At 42.9% G+C, this 19,315-nt stretch overlaps 1 protein-coding gene across 5 annotated transcripts in view; it reads left to right on the forward strand.

Annotated features, from left to right (window-relative positions):
- Positions 1-19,315, forward strand: part of SEMA5A (semaphorin 5A) — a 472,280-nt gene that overhangs the window by 200,735 nt on the left and 252,230 nt on the right. For all 5 annotated transcript variants that reach the window (XM_053202211.1, XM_053202205.1, XM_053202198.1 and 2 more), the window contains one exon: positions 12,091-12,190. In XM_053202211.1, the coding sequence (XP_053058186.1) occupies positions 12,091-12,190 (100 nt within the window). The remainder of the gene's footprint in view (positions 1-12,090; positions 12,191-19,315) is intronic.

Below are 19,315 nucleotides of genomic sequence, written 5' to 3' on the forward strand. Positions count from 1 at the left end.
CGGATTCATTTGAGGCCTATTGTAACACATAGTAGAGCACAGATACTGACGAACTTGCACCCTTCTCTTTAGTGGCTCCCAGCCTGTTTACAGTTGTTAGAGGGGCAGGATGGATCATTTTGAAAGGATGGGCTCATGTTAGCCAAGTGGGGGTGTGAGAACGAGTTCGGTGAGGAGCTGGTTGAAGAAAAGTTGAGGCGTCTATATTGGGGGAAAAGCAGAAGAGAAGTGATGAGCAGGTAAGTTTGAGAGGGGCCGACGGCCAGGCGATGGCAGTTTGCTGTGACCACGGCAACTTGCCGACAGAGAAAATCATTGTGCGGGTGTATCAGACACAAGAGCACGGTCAAAGTTCCCTGCCATCGAACACATTGCTAGCAGGGACTATCTGGCATGGCCCAAGGCCCCCAGATATACAGAGGCACTCTTATCTTATCAGGCATGATGTTCCAAGGTCTTCGAGATTATCTCCAGGAGTCAGTCGAGGGTCAGGCTTTTCTTTGGAATAGGCAGGGTTTGAACACTCCAGACCTGCTGAGTCAACTGTTTACTGAATAATCTCTCGCTTGTTACCTGTTCAGTTGGTTTTGAACAGTGATGCCCAGCCTTCCGAAATGTTGCAGGGCCCTTACACCCTTCGCAGGTAGACTGTGATTTACAAGAAATTGAATGTCATTCTAGAGGAAGCTAAAATGAACGACAGATATTCTGCCTCGTAGCAGGATGTTGTCAAAGATGTAGTAGGGCCTTCTTCACGGTGGTCTTGTGAGGCAGGTGTAAACCACCCTATGTTGCCATCGTGGTGAGGGTGGGGACCTAGGGTTCTGGAGACCCTCCTGTGACTTCAGGCTTTGCCAAATGCCTCATGGGAATTGGTTTATGCATTCTTCTCAACACAAACTCTCGTTTTCATGTTCTCCTTCTGTTTCATAGTTTGTTCAGACAGATGAGGCAATTGGTGGTAGCCTCACAGCCCCCACCAGTAAAAGCTTTGCATCTGGGGTTCAAATCCAAATCAGCTTAATTCCAAGGACTGTGTCACTTTCATTAGCGATTAGGCTCAGTCCTGATTCAGTTACAGTGTTAATGGCAGTAGGTTCTGAGGAAACCCAGGATCAGTTCGTCTTTCAATAGTAATAGAACAACGCCTCTGTATGACCAAGGAAGGCCCGTTCTTGATAAATTAGATACACACTGTCCAGCAGCGAAGCCACGGGCCATGTTCGGCTGTTGAGTGCTTGAATTGTGGCTAGTCCAAGTGGAAAAGGGCATCAGTTATAATTCTCACTGGTTTTCAAAGTTTGAGAATGCACACGTGAAATCAAAATACTTCAATAAATTTTATTTTGATAACATTGGAATGATATCCTGGGTTAACTAAGCTATATTGTCAAAAATTGATTTTACCCTCTTCTTAGCATTTTTATTTTATTTATTTATTTATTTAAAAAAATTTTTTTTTCAACGTTTATTTATTTTTGGGACAGAGAGAGGCAGAGCATGAACGGAAGAGGGGCAGAGAGAGAGGGAGACACAGAATCGGAAACAGGCTCCAGGCTCCGAGCCATCAGCCCAGAGCCCGACGCGGGGCTCGAACTCCCGGACCGCGAGATGCGTGACCTGGCTGAAGTCGGATGCCCAACCGACTGCGCCACCCAGGCGCCCCGATTCTTAGCATTTTTAAATGTAGCGACTGGAAAATTCAACATCGTATGTGTAGGTCACATTCTTATTTTCATTGGATAGCACTGCCTGAGAACACTCATCGCACTTTATTTGGGACCAGCTAGTGTTTCTTTCCTTCAGTTTAGCTCTCTTGTGTGTATATCTCCCCTTTTTAGCAAAATTATCAGTGTCTTGAAGGCAGAGGTCTGTCTTACATAACTTTGTATCCGAGCCGGTACTAAGTGGGTTCTTCCATGTAGTAGGCACTCAAGAAATATTCGTTGACTACGCAAATCAGTAGTTGTGTTGCCCCAATAGTCTCGATGCATATGTCCTTAATGCTTCACCCTAAAGTTTCTGGTAAAATCTGGGTCAGTCTTGGAACGTGTTCTACCTGTACTACCTGTAGGTAGAATCAGTACTTTGGCAAAGAGACCCCCTGGGGACTTACTAGAATGTCTTCAAGCAAGGAGGCTTGCTTGCACAAATGGCTTTTTTGTACCCTTCAGACTTCTGGTCATCACTACTTACACAGCAAGCATGTGGCCACTTCTGGAGTCATCTAAGTGCTCGTTGGATAGAAACAGTTCATTTTTTATATTTTTAGTCACATTACCATCATTTGTAATTCTTAAGTTATAAATCTGAAGGAAATTACTTTTTAATGTCCTCTGGCACAACATTAAGATTTTGCAATTAGATTTTATAGCCCGTAGTCATATGCTCCAGGTCACAAAGCAAAATTAAGACCCTTCTGCACCAGGAAAGTTTCCTGTAGGAAAAGCCACACCGAGTTTAGGGGCAGGGCAGCCCCAAAACACACTTCACAGCCTGGAGGACAAAGCTGGTCACAGTCTGGGGGTTTGAAGGTCTTCCCTGGTTTACGTATGCATTTGCATAAACTTTTAAATTAGAAAAAAAATCTGTCTTGATGGATGGATGAATAGAAATTGCTTCTTGTGTGAGTTATCCAGCAATAAAAACCTGTCTCTTACTGGTTTGGTTCTTACCCGCAGCCCCCAGGAATAATTAGGTTTCCACGATCTTAAAAGTTATAAACAAAAGGGAAGGCAATGCCAGCCTGCCAGGCGGATTTGGAAACCAGTTTGCTGACATCCCAGAACCTTCTCTTTACACCTTGCTAGGTGTGTCTCAGGTAACCCTCAGATGACTGAGAATTTCATGGGCCCCACGTAACCCTGGCATTTAGATCCTGAGATTGAATAAGATCCTGAGACAGCCAGGCAACCACACAAACAAATGAAAACCTGGGGAAACAGTGGAAATCACAAATCCCACCCTTGATTTCGAAAGGGAGTACATTTCAGTTGGTTATGAGATGGTAGTCGATTCTACTGAAATTGTGTCTCGAAAGATTTCTCTTAAGATACCTATCCAGGAAAAACATAAAAGAAACTTTGTTAGGGGCGCCTGCGTGGCTCAGCTGGTGAATAAGCAAGTGACTTCGGCTCAGGTCACGATCTCACAGTTCATGAGTTCAAGCCCCACGTCGAGCTCTGTGCTGACAGCTCAGAGCCTGGAGCTTGCTTTGGATTCTGTGTCTCCCTCTCTATCTGTCCCTCCCCTGCTTGCGCTCTGTGTCAAAAATAAATAAACATTTAAAGAAACTGTCGAAAACTTTGTTAGTTGTATATTACTCTGCAGTAATCTAACTTTGAGAAACAATATGTCCAAAAGTCCCACAGGAATCTCTTTGAGGTGCTGAGCATGCTCTCAGCCTGCCAGCTGCCAGTCTTTATCTAAAAGCCACCTTCCCGAGGCAGGCTGTTTGCTCTTGCCTTTTCTGGAATAGTATGTGTGTTCCTTCCTGTAATTTAACAGATTTGTGACTATTATTTAATGCTTGTTTAAATCGTGCATATATATTATGCAGTGGATTCCAGGCTGTAAAACATAGCTTAAATGCCACTTGTGGCTTCAAATTATGTTTGAGTTAAGAAGACCCACATCAGCGAATGCTTCAAGTAAAAAGTGCACTATCACAGCTTTTTGGATTCTTAAGACATCTACCAGGCAGGCTGTCCAAGATGAAGTGCTGAACTTCAGAAGAACCCAATTCTAGAGCACAGACATTTTGCAAAACTTGCAGTTAGTGGATTTTTCCAATGGTGAACGTGTGGGAAAAAAAAGATTAGGTGTCTAAAATGTCATTGGGAAGGAAACATATGAAGAGACTTGATGTAGCACCTGACCTCTGTTGAACAGATACACAACTAAACACAGAAATGATGGGAAAAACCCCTCTTTGTATTTAAAAGACTGTGTTTTATGTATCACGTTTATCAATAAAAATGTAAATGATAGAAGCCTTATGTCTTCTTGGTGTATTGGATACTTTCTGCTGGTCTAAACACTGGTCTAAAAGCATTTTACTTTTCCTAATTGGTTATTATTGAATAGTTTTGTTTTATCTTTAAAAAGTCACATCAGTTGAACCTTTTGATGATTTCCTATAGCAAGCTTTTGAGATATTTTTCCCTTTAAGATAATCTTTAAGTGTATATGTTATATACATTATATATATATATATATTTATATCTCTTACATACTTTTATGCAAATATGTATGTATACATATATGTATATATATGAATGAACATATTGATGGCTATATCTGGATATAAATACGTGGAACTGTGTGTGTCTGTATCTAGGTATAAATATACATGTAAATATATACTTAATATACATATTTATGTATCTATATATGTGTGTGTGTGTGTGTGTGTGTGTGTATGAATAAACACACGTATTTATATATACACATCCTAATATATGGGTGAATATATTGAGATCTAAATCTAGATATAGATATTTTAGTCCCTTAAAATGTTACCATTATTCCCACTTGGATGGATATTCTAGTGCTGTGATGGAGAAGAAAATAGATGGGCAAAGAAATCACAGGGCTTCAGATTTTCACTTTGCCTTCATTGGCGTATAACTGTGCAGTCAGACCACCTCTTTGCCCTTAGTTTTATCCACTGTAAAGGAAGGGGGGAGGGGTGGACTTCAGGATAGCCAACACCATGTTGATTCTACAGAGTCCTAGATAGAAGTTCTAGTGAGAATAATTGAGGTCTATACATTTGGAGAAACAAAATTGGCCTGATATTTTTCAATTTTTCTAGAAAGCCAAAGTAAGGCAGAGAGTATTGGCCTATTTCCACATTAGCTGATGTAACCAGGACCTGTCTTGGAAAGAAATGATGGAGATAAATGTCTACTGTTGGGATCTTCTTCCTTCGGTAGCCTTATTGTCTGCGGTGGACCCTGGTTTTTTTCTGCTTTTCTCTGGGACCTTCCTTCTTCCAGCTGTGCCCTGCCCAATGGGCAGCTTGGGTTGGAACATTCCTGTCCTCACATGAAAATTACCATCTCTTCCTTTCTGTCGAATTTTGCTCTAGCTACTGTTTCTGATAATTTAATCCATGCTGATATATTACTAGGTGCTAAGGATTAATGCACTTTAGACATTCCTGGGAAAATTGATTTTTAATTCAGACCTTATGGAAATACGGCCTTAGTCCCATCCTGGGTTTAGCTTAGCTGCTTACCACTTATGCTACATTTGGCAAGTTGTTTGACTTTTCAAACACTCAGAGTTTTTAATTTTTACATGTTTTATTTCTGTAAGAAAGAGTATAGCTCTGGCTTCACAGGATTGTAAACATTAAATATAATAAGAAATTGTTAACATGTAAAAAAGTATCTAATATAATTCTAGAAATTAAGTAAATACTGATAATATAGTAACAACAAAAAAAAGCATTACTAAGAGACATTGGTTGTTCTGAGATATATATAGATGTGTGTGTGTGTGTGTGTGTGTGTGTGTATATATACATATATATACACATGTATATAGCACCTGACCTCACGTGTATATGTATATATATATACACGTGTATATATATGTGTGTGTGTATATGTGTGTGTGTGTGTGTGTGTGTATAATAATTTTTTCCCCACAAGCATAAATGTTTGTGAATTTGTGAATTTGGGTCTTTTCTTCCTGGTGAAGTGTTTTGCCTTAGCCTGCCATTCGACAAACACATGAGGCTTTGGAACTGAAATCTGTTGTGATCCCTTAAAGAATTTCAGGCAGGACTCGTGTAGCTGAAAACCAGCACCAGGTGCTGAGAGCTGCTGAGTCAAGCAGGCTCACCTTGCTCTGACGGGCTGTTGTTGGAAGCACATGCCTCGGGAAAGCAGGAAAAGGAACAAGAAGAACAGTGGTAGCGGTCCAGAGCACTGACCTGCCTTGCCGTTCTCAGGGCTTCTTAAAAATTCTGCTCCTTTGTTTTCCAATCATATTTCAGCTCAGATTGCGTTGCTGAGAATGGTGCGTGTAATGGCAGAAGCTGAAAACGACGTCCCTGGAAGGGGGATGCATGCCACCTTTAAAGAGTAAATAGGCATCTCTGATGCAGGATGGTTTCTTTCACAACATGGGGAAGGTCTGGCAAGGACAACTTCTGGAATGCTCAGCCAATAGGACCGTCTGCCCTTCTTTTCCTGGTGCCCAGCTGGCAGGAATGCCCTTCTGGGGGAGGGGAGGACCCAGGCCTTGGGATTTCAGGACAGTGTCCTGTCCCCCCACACCAGAGCTGAGTGGCTTACACTGCTGAGAAATCCTGCCATTCTACTCTGTTCGCATCATCCCTGCCTTGTCATTCCAGAATGTTCTTTGCTCCGATAAAGTAATTCTTTTTTTCTTAATGTTAATTTATTTATTTTTGAGAGAGAGAGAGCATGTGCACATGTGAGCAAGTGGAGGAGGGACAGAGAGAGAGTGAGAGACAGAGAATACCAAGCAGGCTCTGTGCTGGCAGTGCACGAACTCTGGGATCATGGCCTGAGGTGAAGTCGAGTCAGACACTTAATAACCGACTGAGCCGCCCATGCACGCCTGTTCTTTGCACCAGTAAAGCAGATCAGTGCATGGTTATTGACATTTTCTCCTCCCTTCGTTACACCAAGACCCTTGGATCATAAAACCTAACTGGTGACCATGGGAATGGTTGTTTCTGTGGATCTTAACTGACATGTGGATCATGGTTATTCATAACAACAATAGCAGAAACAATAAATGTATTATTTATTAAACTGAGTGGGTGGCGGTTTTTAACAGTATATAATAGTGGGAATCAATTCATTTTCAAAGTGAAGAGGATGTTGATTTTTCCTTCTTGTTACTTTCCAAAAATGTTGCATAGGAAGCTACATGTTAGGGTTTTTCCAATGTGGGTTTCAAGTTCCCCCCAAAAGATTCTCAATCCTGCTTACCGGGCTTCTTAATCGACTGAAGTTTAGAGTGATGAATGGAACAGGCCACCCAGAGCCACTTTTATTTGACCTGGGAGGTTTCACTGCTCAGTGTTTGCCTGCTAGTCAGCATGGTCCCTGGGAAGTGACTGCTGCAGGCTTTAGCCCCTGGAGGAGACATCAGTTTGGTTTTCAGATTTCAGACCAGGGCTAGTCCTGAACATCAAAATCTCCTGTGATTCTTACTTATCAGGCTCTAAAAGGTTTTCTTGGCTTATGACCATGACTTCCTTCAATATCTTCTACAGTGTTAATAGTAACTTTTATTTTGTTTCCAAAGTTTTCTATTCTCTAGGGTTGGTTGTGGGTGGGGGGTGGTGGGGGTTGGTGACTAGCTTGAATTTGTAAGCTAGTCTCTAGTTTATATATGTCATCATTTGGACCAAATTGATTAATGCTGACATATGTTCATGAAAGTTAGTTCTTGAGACTGTAATATTGGGTTCTTTTTAAAATCAAATCAGCATATGTTTTATTAGAATATTTATAAAACAATCATATGGGTGCTTATGCAATGGTAAGAGAAGGCAAATATGTGTCACTGCAGCTAATTTTGCAGTAGAAGGTCATTGATGGGCCATTTTTTAATAGCCACATTTGTGTAATCAAAGGATTAGCTTGAATGATTACCATCAAATATTAAAAATTATCTACAGCATATTAAATTTGAAGTTACAGGTTTTGTGTTACTACTTAACTTCCAAACAGTGGTCCTGTTGGCTGCTATATTTAAGTTCCCTTTCATCCTGATGTTCCTATGTGTTCTTTTCAGCAAAATCAGGAGAGAGAAATAGGAGGGAAAAGGTGAACCCATTATTTGGGAGAAGTGAGCGTATATTAAAGTTGATGTTGTTAACAACTGTATCTCTCAACCTAGCACGTGCTGTGTGCTGTTCGCTGCTCGCTTCCCTTGCCCTCATCTTTCTTTGGCATCTGCTGAGCTCGTTGGCCTCCACTTGCCCCGTGTTCAGACTCTGTCCTCACCTGCCTTACTTGACACTGTGCTCTTTTAGACTTCTGTGTCTGTAACTGTTCCTTTTCTAATTCTTTAGAAAGCAGCGCTGCTCATTTCTTGATGCTGGTATTGAACTCTGTTACTGTGGTGGCAAATTCTACTGATAGAACTTCTGACATTAAACTTGTCAATCCATCCTTGGGTTTCTGGAGTAGACCCCGTCCCATGTGAAGCAGTGTGTGTGTGGGTGTGTGTGTGTGTGTGCGTGTGCACGCACACACACACATGTGCATACACGTGTGTGTGATTTGCTAATACATGTCTTTCCTTAGCAGTGTTTTCAGCCATACTTTTAAATGAGGGTGGCCCATGATTTTCCTTTCTCATCATGTCTTTGTGAAGCCTTACTAGCAAGATTATCAGGATCCTAATCACCTCGGAACTATGTTAGGAAGCTTTACTTCTTTGTGTAATCTCTGAAGTAAGTTCAATAAAGTTGAGATTCCATGTTCCTTAAGGGGTTGTTGAAACTTACATGTGAAACTTACATGTGAAAAGCCTACTGCCTTTTCTGACAAATTGTATGTGGGAGTTTACTATGCGTTTTGTCAGAGTGTTTGACACTGTCGTAATAAAAGAATATAATAACAATTTTTAAAAATATTTTTGTAAATGTTATTGTTATTTTTAATTTAAGAGAGAGAGAGCAAGCAGGGGAGAGGGGCAGAGGGAGAGAGACGGAAAAACCCAAGTAGGCTCCACACAGTGTGGATCCCAATGTGGGGCTCGATCCCACCATGACCTGAGCCAAAATTAAGACTCAGATGCTCAACCTATTGAACCACCCAGGTGCCCCTTAAAAGATTTTTCAAAATGAGGGACTATGCATGTACTTGCAGACAAAGGGAAGGGGCCTGATAACACGGGAGATATTAGAGGAGAAAAGAGGTGATTTAGAGAAGGGACCAAAGAGGAGGGAAGAGTTGGCATGAGCAGAGGAAGGGGCACTGATCTTGGCACAGAGGAGAGGGCACCAGCCTCTGATCTTACGGTGAAGCGGGGAGGAGAGGTGTCTGAGACAGGTGCATTCTCAGAGACGAGTTGATGTATTAGCTTTCTCCCCAGGAGTTCATGGTGTTGTGTCAGATAGAGGTCAGGTGACATGCAAAGTTGAGAGAGCCAGACCTGGAGGGATGCCCAGGAAAATCAAAAAAGAAGAGAATGCGCAGATTATCCAACTTTTATCTAATGTTAACCATAAAAATGTGCTGTTTCAAGGGGGCAGCTCTTTGGAAATTGAAATAAAGGAAAGGGAACAATTTTGATGGCACTATATGTTGTTAGCTTACTTTTCCATATCTGCATCCCTCCTTCTATTATTGGAGGACATTTCAGGAAGTAGTGTAGCCCTTCCTGTTGCTCAGCATAGGAGCCAAAACCTGAAGTATGTCTCTTCACCCTGGTCCCTGTTGGCCACACCCTTCCTGTGGGTGGGAGGTGCATGGGAGGTGAGCTCTTGGGAGCTCATGGGAGGTGAGATTAATGCACGGGAGGTGATTTTCTTCTGATGTCTTTTCATGTCCTCTCTCCCTACATGTGGCTCACATTTCCACTCCTCTAACAGAAAGGTCAGCCCATGGCTCTCTCTTCTTGACTCCTGCGACCTGCTTGTTGTCACCACCTTGGGTACAACACATGTGCTCAGCTCTGGCAGCTGTGAGCTTTGGTCCGTAGAGCCTGGGAGGGGCAATCAAGAGCCTGGAACTCCAGTCCTGGCAGGTCTCCTCATCAGGTTCCTCTCTGTGTGATGAAGCTGTTGTATTAAAACAGCTCTACGTGCACTTCCGGGTCGTAGCCATGCTCCGCCATGTCTCGGGTCATTCTTCATAGAGGACATTCTCCATAGTTCACCTGAACCTATCATCTTTCTCCAAGACCCGGCCTTACCCCTTGAGGCCTGTGTGCCACTCTACATTGTTTTCTGCTTAATTCTGTGTCGGAACAATTTTGTTATCTTCAGCTGGTTGCCTTCCAGTTAGGTATCAGGCCCCTAGGACACCCCCACCATTGTTCCTCCTGCATTTTGATAACCAGCATTCATACAACCACTACCTAAAGTGCCTGGTGGTACTTTTAAAACGCTAACATTCCTGCCCCCATTCTCTACTCTTTCCTGCCCACCAGTCGCCCATTCACATTCCTAAGATGCCTGCTTTGATGTGTCAAGTACTTGCCTGAGGACTTTTCAAAGCCTCTCTATCACAGATGTAGCCATGTCCGAACTTGCTGACCTGTGAGCTATATTTAAATATGCCCTCAGTTAACCATCCCAGTGGTTTCTTGAATTACCATTGCTTTTTCCTTTCCCTCTTCTCTTTTTTCCCCTCTTTCCTTTCATTTTTAATTCTTCTCCTCTTGAAATCACTTACTGATTCTTGCTCGTCCATTCCACACAGTGATCAGTGCGTCACGCATTCAGAGTCCTGCGCCGTGTGCCGCAGGCACCCAGGTGAGCTTTGCAGACATAAGAGCCTTCGGCTCTGTCTCCCAGGAACGGAGAACTGATGGGCAAGCAGGTGGGCAGCACCGATTCTGGCCCTGGGGGCACCGTGGCATCCCACGTAGCTCTGCTCCTCTAGAACGTGTCTGCACCGTCAATACGTGGTCAGATCTCTCCTTTCTTTTACCGAGAATCCCAGTCTCCACTCCTTTCTATGTGTGAGTACTTCTTGTAACATTACAAATGCCTGTAAAGCCCTTGCATTCATAGACACTCTGCTTAAAGAAGATACTAGTGCTTGCCCCCTAACTGGATTGTGAGCTTCTGGAACAGACCGTTCATTAACAAGTTTTTATAGCTCCAGGGCCTTGTACATACTTTGCTGTAATTTTTTTTTTTTTTAATGATTTGGCTGTAAAATGAATACATTGAAACAAACTTCTTAAAAGGATCAAGATGCACACTACAGTTTCAAAGCCCAAAGACAGGTCTCTCTAGAACTCAACCCTGGTCTCCTTTATGCAGTGGAGAACTTCTGGTTTATGGCCTTTTCCCCAATAACTGATAGTAGAAAATTGCTGTATTTATCAGGCGGAGCCTTTTCTTGAAAATAATCCGTCCCAATCACATCAACAAAGACCTGTGTATGGGACATGTTATGGGATGTGGGCATATTTCCATATTATATCTGTTTTGTAACTTTGTTGATGTGGCATCTGTCATGTGCCTGTTTAGTCAGTGTGATATCACTCAGAATAGTAAATCCAAGAAAAAATGACAGATAACGTGGCTAAGTGTCAGGAATAACGATAAGGTGAGGCACAACTAGAGGGCAACTCACTGAGCATGTGTTTTTTTTTTTTCTTTGGTGTCAGAAATGTGCCCACAAAAGTTGCAAAAATGGCTCGTGAAGCAGCATTCTGTCCCTCTCCCGAGCTGTCGTGTTACAATAATCAGACTCTAGGCTGGAGGCCATGTCATAGGACTTAACAGTCTTGTGAAACACCTGTCTCTGAAGAGTGGCTATTTCCTGATTTCCCTTAGGGGAAAAAAAAATGCCAATGAGAACTAGAAGTAACTAGATTTCACATCTAGAAAGCGCTGAATGTATTTAACATGCCTGGTCGTGGGGCCAGGATGGAAACCCAAAGTGCAGGGACATGAAGCGTCCACTTTGAAGGAAGGCAGATGGTGCGCCTGGGTTTGTCCTGGGTCCGAGGGAGGGCTTTGCGATTTCCTCAAGTCTTCAATTCTTGCCAGGGAGGACACCCAGGAAGTGCTTCTGTTTGCGTTCAGTTTTCCCTGGGTGAAGCGCGTGAATGCTGTGTGGTTTTCCGCCCAGCCCAGCGCCCAAAGGGAAATGCACATCTGGCTTATAAATCACACCCAAGCGCTGATGCTCACTCTTTATTGGGTGGCTGCCGTCTCTGTTTTACACAAGCTCGGTGTGGACTGTGTCACTTTCTGATGGGAACCGCCAGTGGCCCCTGAACGATCGCGTCAGGGGGCCCTCCAAGCTTCTCTGCAATGTCATGTTTGCTACCTGATGTGCACCTTTTGTGGTCCTCGGAGGAAAGATCATTCATTTTTATCTTTTTATTTATTTATTTTTTCCTGTTTAGAAATTGGCCCCTGGTTACGGGAGTTCAGAGCGAAGAATGCTGTGGATTTCTCGCAGTTAACATTTGACCCAGGACAGAAAGAACTTGTTGTAGGAGCAAGGTGAGAGATCTTACGTTTTGCCACCGCAGATAATTTTGGATTTCGTTTTCCATCTGTGCAGTTACACGTGAGCTTCTCTGCTGTAGCTCATGAGTGCTAAGTAACGCTTCTTCTAAGAAGGAAATACGGCATAAGGGGCTGTTGACTATGCTACTAATAATAAGATGATGACTGCTTTGCATGGCAGCATTTATTGGGTGCTCCCCGTGTGCCAGGAACTGTTCTCACATGAATTCATCTACTTTTTTTCCTGTGAAAGCTGAGAGGTAGGTATTGTCAACGTCCCTGTGTTAGAGATGAGGGGATTGAATCTGGTCATATTTATGATGTCTAATAAAAGCTGGACCCAGATGTCAGACCCAGGCATTTTGACTCCAGAAACCATGTTCGTAACTTGTCGGTACATTCTTCAGTAAAATTCTGGAGTCGAGATTTGGATGTCCATTCCAATGTGACCTTGACTAGACCATTTTCTAGTCAATTGAGAATTCAAGGAAACCGTTACATTTCCCCTCTTCAGGTGCACAAACTCCTGGATCCAGGTCAATATTCGACGTTGCAGTCTGATGACGAGGCTCTCAGAACACAATCAGAACAGATCTTTGAGTCGTTTCCCTCAAATTTACCAGTGCTTCTTTAGAGAACAGACAGAATCCTTCCGTTCAAATAATTTATCCTGCCCACGTATTTTGAGGGTAATTTCTAAAACATACCTATACATACCTATCTCTTAGGAAAAATATTAACTTTGAAGAAAGAAGCCGTTGGTAGATTTGGACTCTCTCTGGAACTCAAGGAAACCACTTTGGGCACTGGAGTGATGTATCAGATTTACTAGATTATAAAACATACCTTTCATAGCAACAGAGAGGATGTGCAGTTTCCATGTATACCTGAGTGAAGCTAAATCTGGTTTATACTCTAGATAAACACTGAATTGTTTCTAGAACCGTTCCTTTTGCTCTCAGATCTCAAGGCAACCTTGTGCACCACCCAGCCCTTGAAGACATTGAGACGTGTGGCCATAACTTTACATGGGGACACGGAGATTGGCTTAGTTCCTAGCACTGAACATGTCACCGGCATGCCTTTTGATATTTTTGAGCGGACAGTGAATACGGATTGGTTGGGCTTATTTGGTCTACTTTTAGTTCCTTCAGCACATTGGGAATCCATGGGGGACTTCAGATGCCGACTTCCATCAAGCGTATTCACTGGGAGCCTGGATCTTATGTTGCAAGGGTTTTTAATTGGCCCTCTGGCCTCCAGGTTTTGTCCTCTTTCTTCATACCCTGGCCAACATCATCTTTTTACAAGGCCCCCCTTCAGTAGTCCCCACTGGGTAAATGCTGGCACCTTGGGTGTTGCCCAACACGCCCTCTGCCTTGTGGTCCCATGTCCCTCATGGACTCTGCTCTTTTTCATTCTCTCGTGGTCCAGGCATGTGGAGTTATTTAAATTGCCCACAACTGTAAAATGTTCTCTTTCCTGCCCCGGGGAGTTGGTGACAAACTCCTTTGCTTCTCTGGAACATCAGCTACCCACCCACCCCAACTTACTTGGTGAGCTCAGAGGCGTCGTGAGGAGATCTGGCTCCAGGGTCCTCCCCTGGGCCCGAGTGCTTCCAGCCCCTGCGCTGCGTGGTCCTGTTAGCACACCTGTCATCTGCCTTCATTTCTTCCCTTACCGCGTGACTTTTTGTCAGGTGTCAGCCCCCCCCCCCCCCCCCCCACCCCGGCACACGACCAAATACTGACTTACCGGATGGTGGAGGATGTGCCTGTCTTCTCTTTCCTTCCCTAGAATGTGGCACAGTTTCTCCTTTGGCAGAAGCTCAAACACATGTGTGGATGGAACATATCTGCTCTGAGGATTTGGTTCATAAATGTCCTCCTCTGCATCCGGGAGGACCCTCCGGGGAAGATGGGTTGGGTTCAAAGCAGATTTATTCCAAGGACACAAGAGAGTGGCACAGCTAACCCTCGCCCTTAGCCAGAGGGGAAGGCGATGCCTGCCGGGCGGCACCAGGTACAAATACCTCCGTCGGTACCGCTGGGTCTCGGATGCTCCATTCGACCCTGAAGAACTTTGGCAAAGGAGACGGGGAAGAGTCTCTGCTGTTTCTGGTGCCGCATGAGTGGGGCGGCATGGCACACGGGCACACGCATCGCAGGCGTTTGGCTTTTGGCCAATGACACGGGTTCTCCTCCTGGATGTGAGGAGCCACCGAGCAAATTGGCATTGGGAAGAGCTAGCTCGTGGTCCTGCCCAGGTGGGAGACAGCTCCTGGGAATTGTCCCCAGGGATGCCTGTCCCTAGAGGTATCCTTCCTGGGGTCCCTCAACGTCTGCTGCCATCTCCTGTCACCACATCCCAGCCCAGCCACACCGGGATCAGACTAGCCACTGAGTCACCCTGGCGCACGGTACGTCGTGGTCACCAGGAGCAAAAGGACCAGTACACTTCAGCACGTCCAAGTCCAGGAGGCACAGTTGAATTTGAATTTCAGATAAGCGACCCCAGGAACACGGGCTATATTTTCCGTTCTAGAGCAGCACCCTGGGTGCCAGAGACATTCGATAAACAAGTCAAGAAAGAAGGAAAGACATAGAATGGACTTGCTCAGCTGCGTGATCTTGGAGCCAGCGTTAGAAATCTAATTTTCTCATGTTTAGAATCGATATAATTATTCCTACCCCTGTCAGCTGTTGCCAGGATTAAATAAAATAATCCATGAAAAGCGATTGTCACAGCACCAGGCACGCAGTAAGCATGCAGCGGGACGGTGACTGCGGAAGTCTCCGGGTTTCGGCATATGTGTGCGTGTGCGCTTCAGGCAGACATCGCTGAGCGAGGAGAATAGGAATTTTACTAGGAAACTTGGGTGGTGGGATTAGGCTCAGAAAGCTTGAGAGGGTGTGTGAGCCAGCTATAACATTTTAAAAATAAGCCAGCCCTCAGCTTCCTGCTTGGGAGGGCTTGACAGAGCAAAAGAAGTTTAGAGAGCAGGTGCATATTTAGGACATTTGTAATGGTTTAAATATGAGTGGTGGAAAAAAAATACAGTGATAGGCTTTCTGTTTTCTTAGAGTTAGCACTCAACATTGTAAAGCCATTTACTGGCTGGTTTCACTTTATGTCAGTGATGCTTTATGTTCCTGAAATTGAATTCAGTTAAAGATTCTTTGTTGCTCATCACAAAAAGGAAGTTCATTGTGCTGCAAGGAGAAAACCTCTCTTTAAGCGATTTGTGGTTATGTGGTGCCAGAAGGTTCCTGCATTCTTGAATTCGCGGAACTTCTGGAAAGATCCCTGAATTTATTATTTCCAAGATGCACGTTATCTTTTATGCTATTTTGAAAGCATTGGCATTCGTATCCTGTTTTACCCAAGGCTCTTTAAAAATTAAAATAATATTTGTGTTTTCAAAGATGAGGCTGAGGCATTTGCATTTCAGAAGATGTGGAAAATGCAGTTAAAGCATAAAGAAAGAAACACAATTTCAGAAATAATCACAGCTAAACTTTTCAATTATTGCCCCACGCTATTTGATTTCTATTTCCTTATACGATTGGGGTAATATTTTATGAATGGTTTATATACATCTTTGTCTAAAAACCTACAAAAAGCCATTCTCATGATATTTTATATATAAGAAGAAAAACTCCAAAGTGAAGAAATATGTCCTGGTGTAGATTTTGTATAGATAAAGTAAAAAATATTGGTACTTTATTGGTACTAGTAACAGTTCACAAAGTTGATACAAGTGTAAGTTTTGTGGCAGATAGGATTGTAAAACTAGATGTAAGAAGATGATTATACTTTTATTCTCCAAATCAATCTGTCTGTCTTTAGTGTTTCGGGTTCACTGGAAGGACTACAGGTGATTCTGTGCTAAATTCAAATGTTATTCCCAATGGCAGCTAACTTGGTTCGCATACAATGCACTGTTCGATTATGAACAGATAATAATCAGGGCATCTGCAAATTAGCCATATTCTTAGGAAGCATAAAGCCATAGAATCATAACGGAAAGAGTCTCTCACCAAAGAGAATGTGAGTTTCCTTCCATTCTTTTTGTGTGTTTCTTGGTCTTTCAGTGGATGTCTGATCACCTTACTGTTCTCTAACCAGCTTCAGTGTAATAGAAGTATATAAATTGAAAGGCAGAGTCTATAACCTATGATGTTTTAGTAAAAACACTCACCCGTAAAATTTCACATGAGTGCCTTTGAGTGAGGGAGGCCCAGCCCTCTGTTGGTGATGAAGGTGGTGGGGCTGAAGCCCATAGACTCAATGCTTGGGTCAGGTAGCAATCAAATTTGATGACAAATACAACGATTCATGACCTTGGAAATTTCAAATTTTTCTTTCTGTTTTCTTAGAGTTAGCACTCAGCATTGTAAAGCCATTTGCTGGGTGGTTTCACTTTTAATTTTAATTTTATTTCTATTGAATATTTAAATTTAAATTTAAATTTTATTTTAATAAAAGAATTTTAATTCTATTGAAGTTACATTACAAAATGGGAACGTTATGGAGATATCAAGAGGAAGGGTAAATGGGAATGCACGAGCCTTCTTGCCCCGGACTTGGGGACCAGCCCCGAGTCTTGCGCCTTGCAGGGAGCCCTTTGCTTTGCAATTACAGTCAGTGAACTGTCTCCACAGAGGGGAAGATATTTCCGTATGCATGTTTCTATAACGGGTACTATAGATTTCTAATCAGCATGTTTATTACCGAAAACAAAAACTAAAACTAAGACCTTCGGGCTTCCAAGGCATAGCTTGACCTTCATTCATCACAGTCACAAAAACTAGTCTTGAAAAATTCTAGTGTGTTGTTTTCAAGCATTGTTTTGCCCCTGGTTTGAATCTGCAAAAATAAAGATAAAAAGGAAAGATGAACTTGCTTTTGTTATGGTGGCGCGGAATTTGCTTTAAGTATTCAAAGCATATGTTCCCATAAGATCACAATTGAATGCACGGGCAGACTTCTATTTAATTAGAAGAAGTTCCTCCTTTCAAAATGATTTTGTCGCTGAATCTGAACAAAGAGCTGCATATTAGATTCACATAAAATCATTTTTTTTTAAATTGAACCAATGTTATTCACTCTTTTTTTTTTTGGTGGTGGTTATTCATCATTGCTATTTTTATTTTAAAGTTTTACCTTAGAATTAATCTCTTGGAAGCAATGTATGATTAAAAGGAAAAATGGAGATTTTTTATAAGATGGGCAATTCTGCTTCCAGTAGCCACAACTTCTGTTTTCCAAAGGATACATTGTAGTCAAGTATACACAATTGAAGGTAACTTCTGTGAGTGGAATCAAGTCAGCAGTTAGGAGTGAATCCAAAAGCAATAGACCCCCGTAGTGCAAAGAATCCCAGGGTAGCAATGATGTTTACATTGTATTTATATTAATTATGATTTAGGAAAAATAGCAGGTGATGAAAAAAAAAAAAGGATGGTGCTTTTCATTCCTGCTCGTGGTCTGGAATTTTTTATTCAGCTGTTAGTTTATCATTTAAATATTTTCTCTTCTCTGTCATTTTCCTTCTCAGTGTTGGCACTCGATTTATAGATGTGCGTTTCTCTTAGGATTCTCTTTGCCTATCTTCCTCCTTCTCATACCTATTAATCTTCCAATAGGGTCCATTTGGTTAATTAACCTGAGCTGTGTTAAAAAGCCCCACTCCTTTTCTGCTGGCTTTGTTACCTTTTGTCCAGTATTTGCCAGACATCAGCGTACCTAAGTACCCCGGGGGCGGGGGTGTGTTCACCCAAAGTGTTCATTCAAAGTGAAGTTTCCTCTGTCCCCTGTTCCCAGCTCTGCTGATTCAGTGAGCTGGAAAGGGTCCAGGAGTGTGAGCTTTTAACAAACAGGTGGTCTACAGAAACTCTTGGGGGAAAGACTTCTGCACACTGTGTTCCTTTTGCTGTTGTAAAAAACAGAATAATCTCTACACTTTCCTTCTCTGCTGGAACTGGTGAGCAGATAAGTCTAGCGGCATAGTTATTTATTTAGTTATAAAGTCCTTTTTTTCCCAAAATGCATGAATGAGTCAACAAAGCAGTGTAATAAAAATTAATCAGCCTCTTTACTTTGGGTGTATAGGTGTGCTATACGGTGTTGGAGCGTTGAGAGCTTTGCTCCCAGCCAGTCCCACATAGGGTCCATCAGAGTTTATTAGTTCACTTAGTTACCTTTCATGACTCTTCATTCATCAAATATTTATGGAACCTACTTTATGCCAGGAAGTATCTAAGGCACTGGGGAAACAAAGACGAAGCCTAGTCTCTACCTGACGAAGACTTCGTAGCCTGGCACAAACCTAGTGCCCGGTTGGCAAGCTGAGGCTCCGTCGTTGGTCTCCTGTTTTTGTAAATAAAGTTTTCCTGGGGCACAGCCACACCCATTCAGTTGCATATTTCCTAGGGCTGCTTTTGAACTTTACCTACAGAGATGAGTTGTATCAACTGAGACCATCCATGAAGGCAAAGCATTTGCTGTCTGGCCCTTAAAGACAAGTTTGCTGACTCTTGACCTAACAGTTGTGGGGGGAACACAAGCAATTAAATTCTCCCAGGGAAGCCTGGGTAAAGGGCTGTAGAAACCCTAAGAAAAAAGAAACATGACGGTTTTGGGGGGTGAACATGGTGCATGGAGAAGGTGCTTTTTCAAGTGAGCCTTGGAGATGCATTACGAGTCTGGCAGATGGAAGAGTCTTCTTGCCAGAAAGACCATACCTCGGGGAAAGTCCGAGATCCCGATGAGGCTGAGAAGAGTTAAGCTTGACTGGACCAGTTGGTGACCAGTTGGCTGAGGGGGGAAGTTATTGCAGGTGAAGCAGGAGCTTTAGGTGGGGTCAGATTGTGGCACAGAGTGGACTTAATCTTCCAGACCAGTGATTCCAAATCTGGCCGTCATGAGAGTTGCCTAAGAGGCCTCACAAGAGCACAGATGCCCAGGCCTCTCCAGCTCATCAGCGTTAGACTTTATGGAAGTAACGTTGGAATCTTTGCTTCAATCAAGTTTCTGATGATCTCCTGGCCTGGCAAATTTGAGAGCTTCTGCTAAAGGCATTAGGAGCTTGGGAGATTTTTCAGTCTGCCTATTTAT

The sequence above is a fragment of the Acinonyx jubatus genome, chromosome A1, assembly GCF_027475565.1.
Source record: "Acinonyx jubatus isolate Ajub_Pintada_27869175 chromosome A1, VMU_Ajub_asm_v1.0, whole genome shotgun sequence".
NCBI classification, from domain to species: Eukaryota; Metazoa; Chordata; class Mammalia; order Carnivora; family Felidae; genus Acinonyx; species Acinonyx jubatus.